The 21,796-nt window shown below is 46.1% G+C and overlaps 2 protein-coding genes across 6 annotated transcripts in view; both read right to left on the bottom strand.

The window, feature by feature from the left end:
• The window catches only part of echdc2 (enoyl CoA hydratase domain containing 2), a 39,956-nt gene extending 30,125 nt beyond the window's left edge, over positions 1–9,831 (bottom strand). For all 3 annotated transcript variants that reach the window (XR_010975504.1, XR_010975505.1, XM_068037124.1), the window contains exons 1-4: positions 9,495–9,831; positions 7,991–8,058; positions 5,002–5,089; positions 2,597–2,683 (exon numbers count right to left, since the gene is read on the bottom strand). Coding sequence is in view for 1 of the 3 variants with exons in the window: in XM_068037124.1 (XP_067893225.1) it covers positions 2,597–2,683; positions 5,002–5,089; positions 7,991–8,058; positions 9,495–9,729 (478 nt within the window). In the remaining 2 variants the exon portion in view is untranslated. The remainder of the gene's footprint in view (positions 1–2,596; positions 2,684–5,001; positions 5,090–7,990; positions 8,059–9,494) is intronic.
• A 5,592-nt stretch (positions 9,832–15,423) lies between these two features.
• tmem53 (transmembrane protein 53) overlaps positions 15,424–21,796 on the bottom strand; it is a 34,574-nt gene continuing 28,201 nt past the window's right edge. For all 3 annotated transcript variants that reach the window (XM_068037120.1, XM_068037121.1, XM_068037122.1), the window contains one exon: positions 15,424–19,298. In XM_068037120.1, coding sequence (XP_067893221.1) covers positions 18,606–19,298 — 693 coding nt within the window. In that variant the 3' untranslated portion in view covers positions 15,424–18,605. The remainder of the gene's footprint in view (positions 19,299–21,796) is intronic.

Raw genomic sequence — 21,796 nt, 5'->3', positions numbered from 1 at the left:
TAGCTTGATAGCTACAGCAAATCACACAGCCAAACAGATTATTCCATCTTTGGTTGACAGGCCTTTGACTTATTGGGTTCAGGGATTTAGTAGCTCTGTTTAGCTAATAATGGCTCATGAATCCCCATAACCACGATAGGGTTTGTGTGTGTTTTGGTCATGGTGGTTGCATCATCAGAGCAGATGCGTCGGAGACGGAGAAACTGGGAGAATGGAATGGAGTCCTTACAGGAGGCAGGGTGTGAAGATGTGTAGTCGAGATAGCTGTGGCAGTCAGTGGGCTTATAATGGATATGGACCATGTAAAGGTGAGAGAAGGGTGGAAATTAGAAGCAAAGTTGATAAAGTTTTCCAGTTCGGGGCGGGAACAGGAAACGGCACCGATACAGTCATCAATGTATCGGAAAAAGAGTTTGGGGAGGGGGCCTGAGTAGGACTGGAACAAGGAATGTTCGACATATCCCACAAAAAGACAGGTATATCTAGGACCCATGCGGGTACCCATAGCAACACCTTTTACTTGAAGGAAGTGAGTGGAGTTGAAGGAGAAGTTGTTCAATGTGAGAACAAGTTCAACCAGGCGGAGGAGGGTGGTGGAGGATGGGGACTGGTTGGGCCTCTGTTCAAGGAAGAAGCGGAGAGCCCTCAAACCGTCCTGGTGGGGGATGGAGGTGTAGAGAGATTGGACGTCCTTAGTGAAGAGGAGGCGGTTGGGGCCAGGAAACTGGAAATTGTCAAAATGACGTAGGGCGCCAGAAGAGCCACGGATGTAGGTGGGAAGAGACTGGACCAGATAGAGAGAAAAGATATAGAGTCAAGATAGGAAGAAATAAGTTCAGTGGGGCAGGAACAGGCTGACACAATGGGTCTGCCGGGACAGTCCTATTTGTGGATTCTGGGAAGGAGGCAGAAGCGGGCTGTCTGGGGTTGTCGGACTATGAGGTTGGAAGCTGTAGAGGGAAGATCTCCAGAAGAGATGAGGTCAGGGAGTTAGGAAGAAGTGTCTGAGAGTTGGTGCTGAGCCTCTGCAAGGTAGAGGTCGGTACGCCATACCAGTGTTACCCAGTGTTGTAAAGAGAATATAAAATGTTAAAGGAATATTTCAACAGTTTATTCTCATTTATTATGTATAATAGATATAGGCCACCTTTTCTAGCCCCTTCTGCCCCAGTGCTGGACAAGTACTTTGAAGCTTAAGCTGTGACTGTTCAAGGTGACTGCACCAATAACATGGTCCGGTCACCCCCTGGCAGGGCTTGTGCTGGGTATCAGAACCAGTAAGGGGATTGGGCCTGCTTGTCAGCCACGGGGCCTTGCATTGAACTAGACTGGAAATATTTGGTCATTTAAAAAGGAAGGCCCAGTTGCTTTGGGCCTGTCTTCAACTTGCTGCTGGCTCCCTCAGACTCTCTAATCTGAGAAGTGTCCTGATACAGCCCTCCATCACCAAGGGGTTACACACATACACATGAAATTGAGGTGGAAAAGCTGAGAATGCTTCCTCCCGCCTTGTTTGTATGAATATGCTAGGCCTGTGTCTGTTACAGGCACCAGTTGTCCTCCACCCACAGGAGAAGCCCGACAAGTTTGGAGACAGAATAAAGTGGGTGAAAACCTGATAAAATGAATTCCCACAGCCCTTTTTCTGACCATTGCACCCAGGAAATGGGCATTCCTCAAGGCCAGAAGTACAGAAGAAAAAGAAATTGGCCCCATGTATCACAGGCAACTGAGCAGTGCAAGAACAAAACAATCTTGAAAACACAGGTGGTCAGTTATTGGGGACGATTTTCAAGTAGTGACTAAAAGGAGTGCGAAGTAAGTGAAGTGACCACTCTGCCAGCCTGTTTATGCCAAGATGAGGCCTGGGCCTCATTGGCTTGCTACTGGCAAGATGCAGGCACCCATGCAGCTTGCTGGTTCTGGGAGAATGGTAAATTGGCTGACTCCTATGCTGAACCCGCCAACAAAGGAGGCCTTGCAAAGGGCCAAAAATGGGCAGGATTAATTTTAACTTAATCCACCTGGAGGAAACCGCCTGGATCAAATTGGCCACCACATTGACTTCAACTGAAAGTAAAACTTGGGTGGAACTTTTAAAAAGACAGCTGGTTCAATGCTATCATTTCCCATCAGGGAAGTGTTTTAGAAAGAGAAAAATGGACATTAAGCAGTGGTAGAAGAGGTAGGGGAAGGTGATCCCACCAGTAGCTAGGCCCGTTAGTATAGTGGCTACGGTACTAGCTTAGCAACCTGTAAGTCATTCATGAATTCACATCCTTCAATAAATCAGATAATTTGTGGTTTATTATTTTTTTAAAAAGTTGGAAACTGCTAGATTGTCATTAAAAATCCAACTGGTACACTGAAATCCTTCAAGGAAGAGTAGCTACTACTTGGTCTGGTGATTAAGTAACACAGTGTATTACACAAAGTAGATATGGTGAAACCTTATATTGGCCTTCATGCATTGAACAGTATACTACACACAAATACTCCTGGATTTAAAAACAAATGGCAGCAAGTGCCACTTGGTTTAAAAAATTACTTGAAAATACCATTACAGAAATACCTAGATTAATTTCTTTGTACTTGCCTATATTGCTCATTAAACTTCGCAGCTTATAAACAAAGTGGCCTGCCTCCATATTACTCATTTTAGCACGTTCCTTCAAGTCAGCACCTAGAAGATAAATTGGGGAAAGAGGAAGGGAAAATAATTTGAAAAACATCTTCACTAAGAATACAGAGATAACTTATGTTAGCACTGACTTAAAGGAAGCAAAGAATAAAACTTGGTAAACAAGAGTTTCCGCTGCATATAAAACACTCAATGTAGTTTACATGGATTTCAGCAAAGCCTTTGACAAGGTCCTACATGGGAGACTTATCAAGAAAGCAAATGCACATGGGATACAGGGTAACTTGATAAGGTGGATTCAAAATTGGCTTCGCTGTAGGAGACAGAGAGTGATGACAAACAGTTGTTTTAGTGACTGGAAGCCAGTGTCCAATGGCGTACCACAAGGATCTGTGCTGCGTCTCCTATTGTTTGTCATTTATATAAACGACATAGATGACTATGTGGGGGGTAGGATCAGTAAGTTCGCGGATGACACAAAGATTGGCCGAGTGGTTAACAGTGAGGTGGAGTGTCTTGGGTTACAGGAAGATATAGACGGGATGGTCAAATGGGCAGAAAAGTGGCAGATGGAATTTAACCCTGAAAAGCGTGAGGTGATACACTTTGGAAGGAGTAATGTGACATGGAAGTATTCAACGAAGGGCCTGACACTGGGAAGTTCCGAAGAACAAAGGGACCTTGGCGTGTTTGTCCATAGATCCCTGAAGGCAGAATGGCAGGTTAATAGGGTGGTGAAAAAGGCATATGGAACACTTGTCTTTATCAATCGAGGCATAGATTACAAAAGCAGGGAGGTCATGTTGGAGTTGTATAGAACTTTGGTAAGGCCACAGCTGGAGGACTGTGTGCAATTCTGGTCGCCACATTATAGGAAGGATGTGATTGCACTGGAGGGGGTGCAGAGGCGATTCACCAGGATGGTGCCTGGGATAGAACATTTAAGCTATGAAAAGAGGTTGGATAGGCTTGGGTTGTTTTCGCTGGAGCAGAGAAGACGGAGGGGTGACCTGATCGAGGTGTACAAGATTATGAGGGGCATGGACAGGGTGGATAGGGAGCAGCTGTTCCCCTTAGTTGAAGGGTCAGTTACTAAGGGACACAAGTTTAAGGTGAGGGGCAGAAGGTTTAAGGGGGATTTGAGGAAGAACTTTTTTACCCAGAGGGTGGTGACAGTCTGGAATGCACTGCCTGGGAGGGTGATAGAGGCATGTTGCCTCACATCCTTTAAAAAGTACCTGGATGAGCACTTGGCACCTCATAACATTCAAGGCTATGGGCCAAGTGCTGGCAAATGGGATCAGGTAGACAGGTCAGGTGTCTTTAATGCATCGGTGCAGACTCGATGGGCCGAAGGGCCTCTGCTGCACTGTATTATTCTGTGATTCTGTGACTCTTCTGTGGTGCACACAATGCAATGACCAATAGAGTCACCACTGCTAGGATAAACATCAGCAGTAATGGATCCAATATTTAAAGATTTTAATGTTAGCAGGTTTTCAATACTCTATGAAATGAATTACCAAGTCAAATCTGAGTCATATTTATGGCAATATCTATACATCCCATATCATCACCCAGCAGAACCAGTTATCTAAAAAGTGGGGCACAGTAGTTTTAGTAATAAATCATTGGCAGAGTGTAATAGTCCATTACTAGACTGCTCCTGAAAGTGGCAGGAAGTGGCTTCGCATTCATGATCCCTCACACGAGGACAGAATTTCACAGCCCACCTTGAATAAAGGAATCATATTGGGAAACTGTCGCATGTCTCACTTATTGGATCAAGAGTAGCAACAATGAAGCCCTGGAAGAACGATACCTCTTTCCCCTGCAAAATGGAGTGTGAATGAGGGAAAGCCAAAAGGCAGGCAGTAGTGGGGGAATAGGTGAGAAACTAAAACAAAAAACAACAAACAATCATAAGGCATAGATCAGTATGTTCAGATTTCAGATTTCTGGAATTTAATTAGGGAATTATTAGTCTTCGTAAAAAGACTACTAGATTGCGATTGTTATGATCTATATATCTCAAAGTAAAATATCACAGAGAACGAAGTGATTTTAAAGATATCAAAATCATACATTTAATATATTTCAATTTAATATTTGCAAGCTTTTAACCATGTTTTATTAATCTTATCATCACCAACTTGATTCTCAGTAGGATAGCTCCTCAACAATCAAGTACTGAGGTAGAATCTGCTATTTAAGAATCTACTGTAAGGTTTGGAGTAGCAGTCTGAACTCCAAAAAAGCAAAACAGTTTTCTAAATTACTACAGGACCTGCAACAGAAAAATGCTATCTTCAGACCAACTGGACTCTAGATACAAATGACTCAGATAGTGGATCTCTTACCTGCACAGAAAACACCTTTGATCTGACTCTTAAACAGTACCACACGCACAGTTTTGTCTTGATGCAAATCTTCAACAGCTTCTTCAAGCTAAAAACAAGTAATCAATTCATGTTTTACATTGATTTTCCTCCTCTATAGTCACAAGAAGTACAAAGTCCTCATAATGGAACTTTAAACTCTCATGTCAAAGGCTGGGCCAAAATTGATTATGTTATTGGTACAGGTATTGAAAAAGAAAGAGGAGAGGGAAAATGTGAGAGAGTGAGTGTGAGAGAGAGAGAAAACAAGAAAGCGTGCATTAGGCAACAATACAAATGAACAGAGTAGGTTTTGTTAAATGTACATTTAGTAAAATGATGGTACATATACCAGCATGCTTTGCTTAATTTGTCCTCAGTGGCGCAGATTTTCCTGGAGTCTTGCTTGGCACATCTAGGTTGAAGGGATCATCGAAAGGCCTAACAACTAGAAAATTACGTAGCAAGTGACTTGTACCATTGATTATGCCACTCCATATTTTCCAAGGACATTTGCTGTCACCCTTACTGGAAATAGTGACAATTCTCATAGCTCCGTGCCCCCATTATAATCAAAGCTGATTGTGATTTTGCTAGATTTACGTCAGTTTTCACACATATGCCACTTAAAAATAATGGCCTGTATTTTACAGTCAGCAGCGAAGCAAGGTCATTTGTGCTGGCTTTGAAGAAAGCTGCGTGAAGATCGTGATCTCTGTGGCAAGAACCTTAAATCTCTCGACATGCAATTCATCATGGCAGGTGTAATGGGGATTCCCAGCGGACAGAGGGGGGGGGGGGGGGGACAGAGCAGAGGGGGGGGGGACACAGAGAGAGGGGGGGGACACAGAGAGGGGGGGGGGGGACACAGAGAGGGGGGGGGGGGACACAGAGAGGGGGGGGGGGGACACAGAGAGGGGGGGGGGGACACAGAGAGGGGGGGGGGGACACAGAGAGGGGGGGGGGGACACAGAGAGGGGGGGGGGGACACAGAGAGGGGGGGGGGACACAGAGAGGGGGGGGGGGACACAGAGAGGGGGGGGGGGACACAGAGAGGGGGGGGGGGACACAGAGAGGGGGGGGGGACACAGAGAGGGGGGGGGGACACAGAGAGGGGGGGGGGACACAGAGAGGGGGGGGGGACACAGAGAGGGGGGGGGGGACACAGAGAGGGGGGGGGGACACAGAGAGGGGGGGGGGGGACACAGAGAGGGGGGGGGGGGACACAGAGAGGGGGGGGGGGGACACAGAGAGGGGGGGGGGGACACAGAGAGGGGGGGGGGACACAGAGAGGGGGGGGGGACACAGAGAGGGGGGGGGGGACACAGAGAGGGGGGGGGGGACACAGAGAGGGGGGGGGGACACAGAGAGGGGGGGGGGACACAGAGAGGGGGGGGGGGACACAGAGAGGGGGGGGGGGACACAGAGAGGGGGGGGGGACACAGAGAGGGGGGGGGGACACAGAGAGGGGGGGGGGGACACAGAGAGGGGGGGGGGACACAGAGAGGGGGGGGGGACACAGAGAGGGGGGGGGGGACACAGAGAGGGGGGGGGGGACACAGAGAGGGGGGGGGGGACACAGAGAGGGGGGGGGGGACACAGAGAGGGGGGGGGGGACACAGAGAGGGGGGGGGGGACACAGAGAGGGGGGGGGGGACACAGAGAGGGGGGGGGGGACACAGAGAGGGGGGGGGGGACACAGAGAGGGGGGGGGGGACACAGAGAGGGGGGGGGGGACACAGAGAGGGGGGGGGGGACACAGAGAGGGGGGGGGGGACACAGAGAGGGGGGGGGGGACACAGAGAGGGGGGGGGGGACACAGAGAGGGGGGGGGGGACACAGAGAGGGGGGGGGGGACACAGAGAGGGGGGGGGGGACACAGAGAGGGGGGGGGGGACACAGAGAGGGGGGGGGGGACACAGAGAGGGGGGGGGGGACACAGAGAGGGGGGGGGGGACACAGAGAGGGGGGGGGGGACACAGAGAGGGGGGGGGGGACACAGAGAGGGGGGGGGGGACACAGAGAGGGGGGGGGGGACACAGAGAGGGGGGGGGGGACACAGAGAGGGGGGGGGGGACACAGAGAGGGGGGGGGGGACACAGAGAGGGGGGGGACACAGAGAGGGGGGGGGACAGAGAGGGGGGGGGACAGAGAGGGGGGGGGACAGAGAGGGGGGGGGACAGAGAGGGGGGGGGACAGAGAGGGGGGGGACACAGAGAGGGGGGGGGACAGAGAGGGGGGGGGACAGAGAGGGGGGGGGACAGAGAGGGGGGGGGACAGAGAGGGGGGGGGACAGAGAGGGGGGGGGACAGAGAGGGGGGGGGACAGAGAGGGGGGGGGACAGAGAGGGGGGGGGGACAGAGAGGGGGGGGGGGACAGAGAGGGGGGGGGGGACAGAGAGGGGGGGGGGGGACAGAGAGGGGGGGGGGGACAGAGAGGGGGGGGGGGACAGAGAGGGGGGGGGGACAGAGAGGGGGGGGGGACAGAGAGGGGGGGGGACAGAGAGGGGGGGGGGACAGAGAGGGGGGGGGGACAGAGAGGGGGGGGGGACAGAGAGGGGGGGGGACAGAGAGGGGGGGGGGACAGAGAGGGGGGGGGGACAGAGAGGGGGGGGGGACAGAGAGGGGGGGGGACAGAGAGGGGGGGGGACAGAGAGGGGGGGGGGACAGAGAGGGGGGGGGGACAGAGAGGGGGGGGGGACAGAGAGGGGGGGGGGACAGAGAGGGGGGGGGGACAGAGAGGGGGGGGGGACAGAGAGGGGGGGGGGACAGAGAGGGGGGGGGGGACAGAGAGGGGGGGGGGACAGAGAGGGGGGGGGGACAGAGAGGGGGGGGGGGACAGAGAGGGGGGGGGGGACAGAGAGGGGGGGGGGACAGAGAGGGGGGGGGGACAGAGAGGGGGGGGGGACAGAGAGGGGGGGGGGACAGAGAGGGGGGGGGGCGGAGACTACACAATGATAGTCTGCACATACCTGCTTAACAAACACATTTCCTAGGGAATTTCTTGCATGAGGTCTGCTCATTAAAACTGCGGCAATTCCTGAAAGGAAATTTTTTTTAAATAGCTTACTTCATGATTACAAACATCAATTTTGCTGCTCACTTACATTTCTCTGTTAGGTCTCAAAAAAGGATCATCTAGCCACCGGTACTGCATGACAAGTAGAATTAAAGCAGTACAGTATTAGAGGCTGTGCATACACCATTCCCAAATCCAGATTTATCCAGCTTCCACTGTTTAAAGCATTTATGGTGGAATGAGTCACTTTAATCTTTTATAAGTGAGATAAATGAAAAGCACAGTGGCGCAGTGGTTAGCACCGCAGCCTCACAGCTCCAGTGACCCGGGTTCAATTCTGGGTACTGCCTGTGTGGAGTTTGCAAGTTCTCCCTGTGTCTGCGTGGGTTTCCTCCGGGTGCTCCGGTTTCCTCCCACAGCCAAAAGACTTGCAGGTTGATAGGGCAATTTATAATGGCCAATTTACCTTAGTATAGGTAGGTGGTAGGGGAGTATAGGGACAGGTGAGGATGTGGTAGGAATATGGGATTAGTGTAGGATTAGTATAAATGGGTGGTTAATGGTCGGCACAGACTCGGTGGGCCAAAGGGCCTGTTTCAGTGCTGTATCTCTAAATCAAATCAAATCATTTCACAACATGATGCTTTGGCTGAGCTCTACCTATTTGACTTCAAATAAGAAAGTTTTCTAACTTTCTTGAAATCTAGCAGGGTGTATTTTAAACTTTAAACTGCAGGGAATATTTTCACATCCCAGTGCCTGTCCAATACCAGCTACAACTGAAAAATGCATTGCAAGTGGTGCTGTAGCAGCAGAAACGTTTCTGATGTGTTGTAAAATAAAGGTAATCTTGTTTAGTTTTTGGGCAAAATGAACAAAAAATTACCTCAAGGAAATTTACTAGACAAAAATTTTCTTTCAGGCATCAGCTTTAGTTCAATGGCAGCATTCTTGCTTCCACATCAGAAGGTTGTATGTTTACTGTCTGCTGCAGACTTCAGCACATTGGCTGGATTTTGCGGTCAGCAGCTAATAAATGGTTCATTATGCTTACAGCTGCCCACAGACCTTTCATGGGCTTTTGAACAACTTATGATCATTGGGCATCTAAGACAGCATGGCACCCTCTATAGGGAATCTGGGTCCTTCCTGAGTGAGTAGGGTAAACAACAGCATGTTTCTTCAATCAGATTGTAGAATCCTCATTGAGTAATGCAGAGTCTAAATCAGGAAGTAAAAGTTAGTATATTTAATTCAATGTAAATAAAGAGAGGGAAAGAAACATGGAACTAAGAGAGAGTCATAGAGCTCTACAGCACAGAAACAGGCCCTTCTGCCCATCGGGTCTGTGCTGGCCATCAAGCACCTAACTATTCTAATCCCATTTTCCAGCACGTCATGCACATGTAGAAAAATGGACAATAACGATAGCAAAATACCACGCACTGGTCTCTTACCAGAGTTGTCCCCTTGTAAATGCTGTATCTGGATTTCGGGAGAGCCACAGGTGTTCGAGTATTGCCTTCTGCCCAAAGCCAGAAATGTGACTCTACTGCCTACTCTGCCCAGTCCTTCACTGGTTAAAGAGCTCACAGCAGCCCATTGATTCACTGCTTTACCGGACTGAGCGAGAGCGGCTCTGCCGCGTACGACCAAATTCCGAATAGAAACCACTTTCGCCATAACCAACATTTGTTCCAAGAACTACGGAAGTAAAATTTGCAAACTGTACATTCACACCGACGCTTCTTTAAAGAGGAAATCCCGCCTCTGCACCGACCGTATTGGAGTGCAAAGTGATTGATACGCTACGTCATCAGGATGCGCCGCGGTCTCAGGCCCTCTTTCTCCTCCCCCCCCCCGCGGCACCGCTAGCGCTGGTCTCCCCGCGCTGCTCTCCCCGGCCCGCTCCACTCTCTCACTCCGGCCATTGTATTGTCACGTGTTTGTTAGGCTGCATTTTTCAGTTGTCGCTGGTATTGGACAGGCGTCTTTAGTCCTGGCAGCTGCTGCAGTCGCAAGCTGTGACGTTTTCGTGGCACATGCTGTATTTGCGCATGTGCCAAAACAGCGCCACCTACCGATCGCGTTGTCAACAATTGCGGTCTTTTTCTTTACAAAGATTGAGAGGTATCCTGAAACAGGTCTTTAAAATTATGAATGAGTTGGACAGGGTAGAAATGTTTCCACTTAAAACTAGGGATCATAAATACAAGATGTTATGAATAAATCCAATTGGGAAATAAGGAGAAATGTCATTACTCAAAATGGAACTCGCTGCCACTGGAAGTGGTTGAGGCGAACAGCTTAATTGCTTTTAAAAGGAAAACAGACGAATGAGGGAAAAATGAATAGAAAATATATGCTGAAAGGATGAGATGAGGTAGATAGAATGAGAGGAGACTCATGTGGAGTAAAAATACCAGCATTGACAGTTGGGTCAAATGGCCTGTTTCTGTGCTGTATATTCCATGTAATTTTATATAATAATGAACTTTCCATATTAGATTTGAGCTTACATTTTTGTATACAAGAAATTTATACGCAAAATGCTAACCTTTAATGGAAATTATATGGAATTGATTTATATCAATTTCAAGATCTCCTTTTAACGCACATCATCACCTACTCCATAGTTCTAACAGGAAAATGTTAGTTTTTGTGTGATAAATAATTCAGCATAAAAGGTTTAATACATCCTGAACAATGGATCCCACGATTGAGTGAAAAGGCTAGTAATTTAAAAGAGGTGCCTTAAATGAGGTAAACTGTTAGATTAAAAATTGAACACTGAACTTCGGTGACAGCCTGGAACTTAGACGTGTTGTTTTGTATATTAAATCCAGCAGTTTCTCTTTTCCAAACTATTGAGAATTTTTGTGCCTCAATGCTATGACAGACACAAGAAAAAAATCATTGTTAAAATATTTACTAACAATTTGATTAGAGAGAATGCTGTACATTAACAGTATAAAATCAAAACTTCTTCAGACTATTCTGAGTTTAGAAGATTTGAGCTATGAAGTTCTCCCTCTCCAATAACTGGAAACAGTTCAAGCAATTATTTAATAAAAGCAAAATACTGCGGATGCTGGAAATCTGAAACAAAAACAAGAAATGCTGGAGTCACTCAGCAGGTCTGGCAGCATCTGTGGAAAGAGAAGCAGAGTTAACGTTTCGGGTCAGTGACCCTTCTTCGGAACTGACAAATATTAGAAAGGTCACAGATTATAAACAAGTGAGGTGGGGGTGGGGCAAGAGATAACAAAGGAGAAGGTGCAGATTGGACCAGGTCACATAGCTGACCAAAACGTCACGGAGCAAAGGCAAACAATATGTTAATGGTGTGTTGAAAGACAAAGCATTAGTACAGATTAGGTGTGAATACACAAGCAATTATTTACTTTGTTTTACCACCATTAAACATCAGTACAAGCTTCAATTTGTGTTATAAAGTGTAAATAAGAGTGTACAAGAGTTGAAAAGCCCCAGCCATGAAAAATCTATACAATCCATTCTAGCCAAGTGTACAGTTTATCACTGGCAGATACCAATTAAATGGTGACATACAGTGTGCTTAGCAGTATGACTGTTACGATCATTCTGCCTTGAACTCTATTTAAAGTGTCATAATAAGTTTAGCAAAACACCAAATGTTCCCAATATGAAAATGCATCACCATTCATGCTATTGCTTTAAAGCTGTTCTCAATTAGCAACTGACAATATGCTAATACTATTTGCCAGCCATAATTTCTTGTTTATAATATATAAATTTGATGTTTTAGTATTTTTACCCAAATTGTTACAAGCAATTGGTTACAAAAAATAATGTAATTGTACTTGTAGTTGATTGGAAAGGTTAGCGTTGAGCTAATGCCTCATGCTTTAAATCAGATGTCTGCCTATTCAAGTAAGGAACCAGTGCATTCATAGATAGTTCAGAACATGCAGAATACTACTTTCAATATTTATATAACATACAAGAAAGTGTAACAACTGTGAACTGATCTTTACTTGGTAGCCAATCAGATTTTAAATTGTGATAATCATCCAGCAAAAGTAACAGGAAAGCTTTTTGAAAATGTGTTCAAGTATCAACTGTTTTGCAAGGAATGGCTTTCTGCTATGAACACATGCATCACCAGCACAAAAAAGGCCATTTATAATCATTTTCTAGTTTCTCTCACCAGTCACATCCCCATCACCATTCCCTAAAAGCATTCCATCCTGGGAAAATTATCTTCCATCTCCCTCTTCAACATCTTTTACAACTCTCTCTTCTCTAGCCCTCTAACCATTGCTGTCTCTATAAATTTATAAAACAGCACCCTAAACTCTGTTTTCAATGCCCTTGGCCTTACAAGAACTCCTGCGGCACCCAACCACTCCCATTCTCTCTGGTATGTTGTACACTATCCCATCCTTAAATCCAAGGGCTGCAGAGTACTTATGGGGTTGGATTCTCCACCCTGGGGTAGGAAACAGACTGGGACAGTTTGTGGGCCCCGAACCAGCCCCCAAGGGGGGATTTTCATGGTGGGGGGAGGGGGTGGCTGTGCCACATTAATTGGCATGGAGAAAGGTTCTCCAATTAAAGGCAGTGGGCGGGCTCTCGAAGCTGGAGGGACAATCATAGGCCTTCTAGCTTGAAAGGAACAGCAGCCTGTAATGGAATGCAAGTAAAGAGATAAGGCGCTTCAAAATGGATGCCGCTCTCTCCAACTTTTTAAAATCTTTAACTGAAAGATCGATTCAGCAGCCAGGCCATCACTCGGGGCAAGGAGGGAAACTGCTACCACAGGGCGGCCTGTGGCTGCTCCTGCAACCAGGCAGGCAGGGAGGGCGGACCTCCAGGCCTGCCTAGAGTACTGACCCTCCAACTTGCCGCTGGGTGCCAGCCTTCTGGTGCTTAAACTGGCCCCCTAATTGGCCCTGATCCTGCCTCCACAAAAATGGCCTGGAGGCAGGATGGATCTGGGAAACTGGCACGCCGGCCAGCGGGATAATTTTCAGCCCAGCCCACCTCCGATCCCAGCATGAGCCAAAAATCCAGCCTATGGTGTCTGATCAGTTACTATCCATGCTGGATCTGGATAAAAAGTATGATGTTTCTGCAGCTAAATAATCCTATTACTCCAGGAACATTTGGGGAAGCAGGTATGGATGGAAATTCAAAACTCCTTTCCTCCACTGCTATCTCCACCAATCTCTCTACTCTGCATTCATCATCTTCTCATTTGACACTGGCCATGAGGAATAATAGTCTCCAAACTGAAGCTATATAACAGCTGCATTCCTCAACTACTTCCAACTTTCACCACTCTCAACTTACAATTCTATAGCTTCTCCCCATTTATTTTTCCCCAACCCTCACCTCTTCCATGGAACTTATATCTTGTACCCTTGATCCATTCCTCACTCAGCTCCTGACCACTCAACTACCCCTCCTCAGCACAAATAATTGATGCATACTTATCCCTTTTCTCTGGTAATGTTCCTGTCCACCCCCCTGACTTTCAAAATTGTTGTAATAATCCTTAAATTCTTAAATCATTCTGTCTTGTCTGAATGCCATTCCATCTCCAACCTCCATTTTCATTCTTAAGGGCCTAGATGGCATCTTTCCCCACCAAATTCTCTATCCACCTTTTTCACTACTCCTTGTTTAAATCCCTTCAATCTGGCTTCCACCCTATCCTTCGTGCTGAGATCACTCTAGTCAGAGCCACGAGCAATATGCTGCATGTCGGCATGGTGTATTATTCCTCCTTGACTTCTCATATCTTTTGACATAATGGACCACAATATCCTTTCCACTGTCTTTTCTCTGTCTCGCTCATGCTTATTGTTTTGAAACTCTCATCTACAACTCTGGAAAGGTCAAATCAGGACAATACAATGTCCCGTTGCTAGTCTCAAAACTCACAAGAAACTTGAATTCATCCAGACCCCTGGCGCTCATATCTTGCACAAAATTTCACTGAGTTTTCACTCTGATCCTCACCAAATTCTACAGGCTCCCTTCCCCAGCACATCAATTTCAAAATCCTCAACTTCAATTCGTGAATTGAAGCCCTTCTCTTTCTTTGCAATCACCTCGAGTCCTACATCTCTGCCCCTCATCCTACGCATTTGGAACACAGGGCTCCTGTGGGATTTCCCCCTCCCTTCAACTTGTTCCACCATCAATTACAGAATCTACAGCCATTTTGCCCCAACATTTTTGCTGTTGTGTGATTCGTGTATCTGAGTCTGCATGTCTCTATCACTGAAGGCTAGAATAGCATGTAAATTACTATGAATGAAGCATAGGTGATAATAAGCTTTCAATATTCAACATTGTTTTCAATATTTAAAAAACAAACCATTAAATGTCTCTGCCTCTACAACTCCAAGCAATAAGAATATTTACATTTTCTAATCACCAATATAGCATAGGCAATAACCAGCTGAGTTAATTAGAAGTCGTATGCTTTAAAGATCCAACTAAACTTTTTGAAAGATGAACTCAATTACAGTGTGGAAAGAAACTATCTCTCTGAATATCATGCATTAACATTAATTGAAAAGAAAGGGCAGGATTTTCCCTGTGGGCTTCTGAACCTAACCAACAGGCGCAAATGGGGGTCAGAAGCCCACACTGTGTAGGAAACAGTCACGCAATGTTCCCTGGAGCGGCCAATTAATGGTCAGAGGATGGGTTCACCATCTAGTTAAGGAGGGCAGGCAAGTAAAATTGAGGTGCGCTCTCTCCAACCTTTTTGAATTTAAAGTAAAAAAAATGGCTTTTGCAGCCAGACTACCACTGTTGGGGGGGAACCCCTCTACAGGGTGTCCTGTAGCTGTTGCTGCACCCAGGCAAGCAGGGAGGGTCTCTAAGCATGCTGCTGAGAGACCACCTCCAGGCAGCTAAATTGGCCCCCGCTGCCTCTGGAAACCTGGAGACTGACTGGAAAGTCCCAGTCAGCCTCCTTTAATTGGCCTGAATAGGTCTCTCCCTCCCATCCTCCTTCTGCGAAAATGGCCTGGTGATGGGATGGCAGCGGGAAACCAGCATGTCGGCTGACGGTGCAATTTTTAGCACCTGCCTGTCTCTACTCCCAGCCCCAATAGGGGCTAAAAATCAAGCCCAAAAAGTACTAAAGATGTGTGATTAGTAGTCATTTTCGTCAATCACAAAGCCCCTCTTCTTAAAAACAAGCAAAGTAGAATATTTTGAAATTTCCTCCAGCTTTTCCTCAAATTTTAAAAAAAATTTTGAGCAGCAACCGTCAAAGCTGACTGAATGGCACAGATGCATCCTGAGATATTAGGTACACTGCACTATCCAAATTCAGCCCATTGAATCACAGTTCTGTGCAAAAATATCAAATCCAAGTCTGGATCTTTGTGACAGGCAATAGCTGTCAAGTAAAATCTTTAATGGAGACATTAAAAGGCCAAAGGCAATTCAGTGGATAGATTTAACAATATACATTTCACAATAATATGATATTTATTTTGTTTAGACCTTTATTTTGACAGGAACAATTCGTTACTGAGGGGAAAAAAATGAAGAAACTTGCCAGGAAACATGCTGAGCAATCTGTAGGAACATGATGGTGGCCAGCTTGCCCCATCAGTCAAAGTTTCCACTGGAAGAAATCATTAGCAATCTGAAAGAGAGAGAGAGAGAAAAGACAAAGAGAAAGGAGAAAGCAAGAAAGAAAAAAGGAGACAAAGAAAGAGATTCATACATTACAAAAAAGAAACAGTAAAAGCCTATCAAATCCAACTAGTCAAAGTTACAGTGAGTAACCAAAATATAGATAGGTTTCTTGCTGTATTATTGTAATATTGTGCCAGAAGATTCTTAAAAGAGTGCTACGGATTCATTCCTTGAACGATGGACTGAGAGACATTGATTGAAGCTTAAGCCAATTTATGTGTTGTGGCCTTGAGCAGAGCAATATTCTAACAAAGATCACAGGTGACCACTGTCACACTTGCAAATCCTGATTAAAATCAGGAATACGTAAGAGGCCAGAAATGGGGGATGTCAAACGGCAGCAGCTAAGGCAGTTAAGAAAAATAATAATTTGTGTTTCAATGCAAGAAGTTGACATCAATACCAGTGCAAAATGGTAGAAAATCCACTGCAAAATATGTTTACAAACTTTACAAGCATAAAAGCTGCATAGACGATAGAACCACTGAGGAACCAAAAGCTGAGAAGCAATACAAGACCACTGTATAGGTTGGAGAGGCTAACAGACAATGCTTGCTTGCATGGTTACAGTGATGCACCAAACTCTGGAATGACATGCTTTCAGCCAACTTATCCAGAGTGTAAGGCATTTGGATATCTCTTGTATTTTTGTTATGCTGTGAGGCATGTTCATATCTCCTACATTTCTGTTCATAAGTAAAATGTAACCAGTTGTGGTGTGGACCAGCATGTGGAGTTCACTGGGTGGTAAAAACATGGAGGCAAAGGACATTGGGACAAAGTGAAAAGAATTCTGACTAAAGACATCATCGCTGAAGTTCATATTGGACTTTTTAAAAATGAAAGACAATGTAACTGAACAAGGACCCCCCCCCCCGCACGCACGCACGCACACACGTTATGTCATACCACTGATGTGGTAGCCTGGGCTGTTAAAACATCAAACAGCCTGTCTACAACCACACTCACGGACAATGGTCTTTTGAAATATGCGTGAATGGTTTCCTTCTTGCCTTATCAATATGCAGACATCACATCCATGCACCCAAGAACTCCCCCTGCTGACAGGAGGATATGACCACATGCAGGTGGTCTTGCATAGCCAGGGTGGGATTGATAAGGCACTGAAACCCAATCGGATGACCCAAAACAAAACATTACCTGATATGTCAAGGGGCCAGGGTCAGAAAGGGGTATAAAGCCACAGCTCACAAGGACATTGTTGCTTCAGCCAGGAAGTGTGACTTGGTCAGTCACAGGAAGTCGTGCAGAAGTCATTCGGCGGACCTGACCACCTGGGAATGAGCCGTGTACACGGGTCTACTAAGCAACTGGTGTTGTAAGTACATACTACTGCTTGGTGAGTTAATTAAGGTGTTCCACATAAAGTGGAATTGTATCCAAAGTCTGTTTTGTGCAATTGATACTTAGTACGGGGTCAGGACATTAGAGGGAAGTCAGACCCCCTTTGTAAGAGTTTCACAAGAGGCAGAACAACAAATTGCATCTATATAGTGCCTTTAACACAGTAAAATAACCCAAGGTGCTTCACAGGAGCATTATCAAAATTTGACACCGAGCCACATGAAGAGATTTTAGGATACATGATGAAAAGCCTAGCCAAAGAGGTAGGCTTTTATGAAACATCATAAAGAACAGAAAGGTAAAAAGGCTTAGGGAGGGAATTCAAGAGCCCAGCGCTCATGCAGCCGAAGGGACAGGTCCCAATGGTAGGGTGATTAAAATAGGGTGTACACAAGAGGTCAGAACTGGAGGAGCACAGAGATTGTGGAAGGTTGTAGGGCTTGAGATGGCTCCAGACATAGATAGTTGAACAAATGAGAAAGAATTTATTCTTTCACCCTGTATGACGTTCTGTACCACAGCTGCAATGTGTACTATCTACAGAATGCACCACAGCAACTTACTAAGGCTTCTTTGGCAGCACCTCCTGATTCCGCAACTTCCAGCTCAAGGGTTGTAGGTGCATGGGAAAACATAATTTCTGTCTTGGACATATATTGCTATTCCTTCATTATTGCCGAGTCAAAATCCTGGAACTCCCTACTTTACAGCATTGTGGGAGCAGCTACACCACATGGACTGCAGCAGTTCAGGGAAGAAGGCCTGTCACCACCTTCCCAGATCAATTAGGGATGGGCAGTAAATGCTGGCCTTGCCAACTATGCTCGTGTCCTGAAAAATCAATAAAAAAATTCTCCCAATTCTGTAAACCATTCAGAACAATATTGCACTGCTATTTTTTGTTTACACAAAGATTTAAATACTATACGCATTCACTGTTAATATACAAACAAAAGTTAGTTGATTGGTTGATCTTACATTATCAGAACATAAACTACATCAAACTCATAATATGGCTGTTGGATCTGACATTATTCAGCTAGTGCTATTTTTCAAAAATTTTTGTGCAATATCTCTAAGAATAATTGCAAAAATCTTGGAATGGGAATGGACATACCCTGCGAGAGACTTTGAATTTTTAAAAATTTCATGCCCTCCTAAATATGCCATCTCATTCTGAAGGTGCCGATGTCTTGGGTGATGGCAGTCCTCTAAGATTTCACCTAAGTAGCCATTTCTCACGCCACCCAAGACAACAAGTGCTAGTAGGTTATTCTGCCATGAAGGGTAATAGCTGAGCTTTATGCTATCGTGACCCAAAATTCACATGTGCACTTTCCAGGAGTCATTAAATAACAATTAGAAGTAGGAATACTGGCTGATTTCTTCCCCTGCAACACCCCCCTCCACCCCACACCTAGCCGAGGCCAAGGGGCACTGAAACCAATTATAGTGCCTTGACTGTTACCTTGGATTTTAAATTATTCATTGCATTAAATGTTCTTTCTGTCAAAGAATCTAGTCAAACGTGTCTGCTGAATGCATTCTTTGAGGAAACTGATGCACTTTGTGGAATACTCATTAGGGAATTCTCGAAAATGGTTTACATGCTGTGATGTGTTAAAATTCACAGATTGTACTTGAATAGCTAACAGTTTTCTCATTTTGATCATAGCCTCTATATCCTTGCAAGAAATTATTTTATCTGCTTTCGAATACAAGTAAAGTTGAGGCCACCTCGATGGGTCCGCCTTCAAAGCATCATAGTTTGACAGGGAAATAAACTGTGTTATTGGATAAAGCACAGCCTTCAGGAGTACAATCAAGACAAAAGCAGGAATAGCAAAGCACTTCACAAGAACATTGGTTGAAGAACCCAAGCTAGTATACAGTGCACGGATACCACCCTGGAGGTTCCTGTTTCCAGGTGCACTATCAAAAATGGTTCCTACTACATTTAACTTGGTGAAATAAGTTTCAGTTTTGTTACACTGGAGCTCAACAATGTGGCGGTACAACATGCATCCGCCATTACTGAAAACATGGAACAAGATTGGATGCTCTTCAATGCCAATGTCAAACAGAAGATCTAAGAGTTTTCTTGCAGTGCAATGGAGATTTCTGCTGAAGGTTCCAGGGAAAAATATCAGGCGCCATGGAGCGGTATATCTGAGAACTATACAACTCTGAAACAAGAAAAGTAAATATGTTTTAATACAGTATACAAAGGACATTGATCACTATCTCTAGATGAACATGTTCTTTAAGCAAGGAAGAGAGACAGTAGTGAATTCTATGATAACTGTGTAGGATTTTCAATATACAAGAGACAGAGTGGAAATTGAATTTGCACAGGTTTAAAAATCCTCAGGCTGCAGTCACTAAGACACAGAACAGGGGGTGGGGAGTTAGAAGATTTAATTTTGGTAAACAGCCAGCTTTCCTTATTGTAGTCCACCAAAACCAGAAAATTCATTGTTTCATTATAGGTGACCTAACAAAATTATGATACGTATTATCGTGGGGATAATTCTGTTCATTTGTGCTGAGAATTTAGTACCTTCAGAGTATCTATTTCTCCGATGAGGAGGTAGTTGATTTGGTTAACAGGCTTACTGGCAAATTCTTGGAGAGAAAAAGGAGTTGAAGGCACAGCCCTTTAACTTGCTAGGAGAACAAACAAGAGAGACAGATTTTTTTAAATTTATTCATTTGGGGGATGTGGGCATCGCTGGTAAGGCCAGCATTTATTGCCCATCCCTAATTGCCCTTGAGAAGGTGGTGAGCTGCTTTCTTGAACCGCTGCAGTAGGTGCAGTAACAGTGCTGTTAGGAAGGGAGTTCCAGGATGTTGGCCCAGTGACAGTGAAGGAACGGTGATACAGTTCCAAGTCAGGATGGTGTGTGACTTGGAGGGGAACTTGCATCTGCTGCCCTCGTCCTTCTAGGTGGTCGAGGTCGCGGGTTTGGAAGGTGCTGTCGAAGGAGAGTTGGTAAATTGCTGCAGTGCATCTTGTAGATGGTACACACTGCTGCCTCTGCGCAGCGACAGTGGAGGGAGTGAATACTGAAGGTGTTGGATGGGGTGCCAATCAAGTGGGCTGCTTTGTCCTGGATGGTGTCGAGCTTCTTGAGTGTTGTTGGAACTGCACTCATCCAAGCAAATGGAGAGTATTCCGTCACATTCCTGACTTGTGAATTGTGGATGGTGGCTAGGCATTGGGGAGACAGGAGTTACTCGCTGCAGAATTCCCAGCCTCTGACCTGTTCTTGTAGCCACAGCATTTATGTGGCTACTCCAGTTCAGTTTCTGGTCAATGGTGACCCCTAGATGTTGATGGTGGGGGATTCAGCGATGATAATGCCATTGAACGTCAAGGGGAGATGGTTAGATTCTCACCTGTTTGAGATGGTCAATGCCTGGCACTTGTGTGGCACGAATGTAACTTGCTACTTATCAGCCCAACCATGGATGTTGTCCAGGTCTTGCTGCATATGAACATGGGCTGCTTCAGTATCTGAGGAGTCACGAATGGTGCTGAACATTGTGCAATTATCAGCGAACATCCCCACATCTGACCTTATGATGGTGGGAAGGTCATTGATGAATCAGCTGAAGATGGTTGGGCCGAGGACACTACCCTGAGAAACTCCTGCAGTGATGCCCTGGGACAGAGATGATTGACCTCCAACAACACAACCATCTTCCTTTGTGCTCGGTACGACTCCAACCAGCGGACGGTTTTCCCCGAATCCCAGTGACACCAGTTTTGCTAGGGCTCTTTGATGCCATACTCGGTCAAATGCTGCCTTGATGTCAAGGGCAGTCACTCTTACCTCACCTCTAGAGTTCAGCTCTTTTGTCCATGTTAGGCCAACAGCTGAGTGGCCCTGGCAAAACTCAAACTTAGTGTCAGTGAGCAGGTTATTGCTGAGCCAGTGCCGCATGATAGCAATGTCGACAACCCCTTCCATCACTTTGCTGATGATCGGGTGAAGACTGATAGGGCTGGTTGGATTTGCCCTACTTTTTGTGCACAGGACATATCTGAGCAATTTTGCACATTGCCGGGTAGATGACAGCGTTGTAGCTGTACTGGAACAGCTTGGTTAGGGATGCGGCCAGTTCTGCAGCAAAAGTCTTCAGTACTATTGCCAGAATGTTGTGAGAGCTCATAGCCTTTCCCGTATCCAGTGCCTTCAGCCATTTCTTGATATCACGAGGAGTGAATCGGATTGGCTGAAGACTGGCACCTGTGATGCTGGAGACCTCAGGAGGAGACCGAGATGGATCATCCATCGGCACTCCTGGCTGAAGATGGATGCAAATGCTTCAGCCTTGTCTTTTGCACTGACGTGCTGAGCTCCCCATCGTTGAGGGTGGGGATATTTGTGGAGCCTCCTCCTCCTGTTAGTTGTTTAATTGTCCACCATTCATGACTGGATGTGGCAGGACTACAGAGCTTAGATCTGATCCGTTGGTTGTGGGATCGCTTGGTTCTGTCTATTGCATGCTGCTTCCATGGTTAGGCTTTCAAGCAGTCCTGTGTTGTAGCTTCACCAGTCTGACACCTCATTTTAAGGTATGCCTGCTGCTGCTCTTGACATGCACTCCTGCACTCTTCATTGAACCAGGGTTGGTCCCCCGGCTTGATGGTAATGGTAGAATTGGGGATATGCCGGGC

This window comes from Heterodontus francisci, chromosome 8 (assembly GCF_036365525.1).
Source record: "Heterodontus francisci isolate sHetFra1 chromosome 8, sHetFra1.hap1, whole genome shotgun sequence".
Lineage (NCBI taxonomy): Eukaryota > Metazoa > Chordata > Chondrichthyes > Heterodontiformes > Heterodontidae > Heterodontus > Heterodontus francisci.
This window is presented reverse-complemented; position numbering and strand designations above follow the sequence as displayed.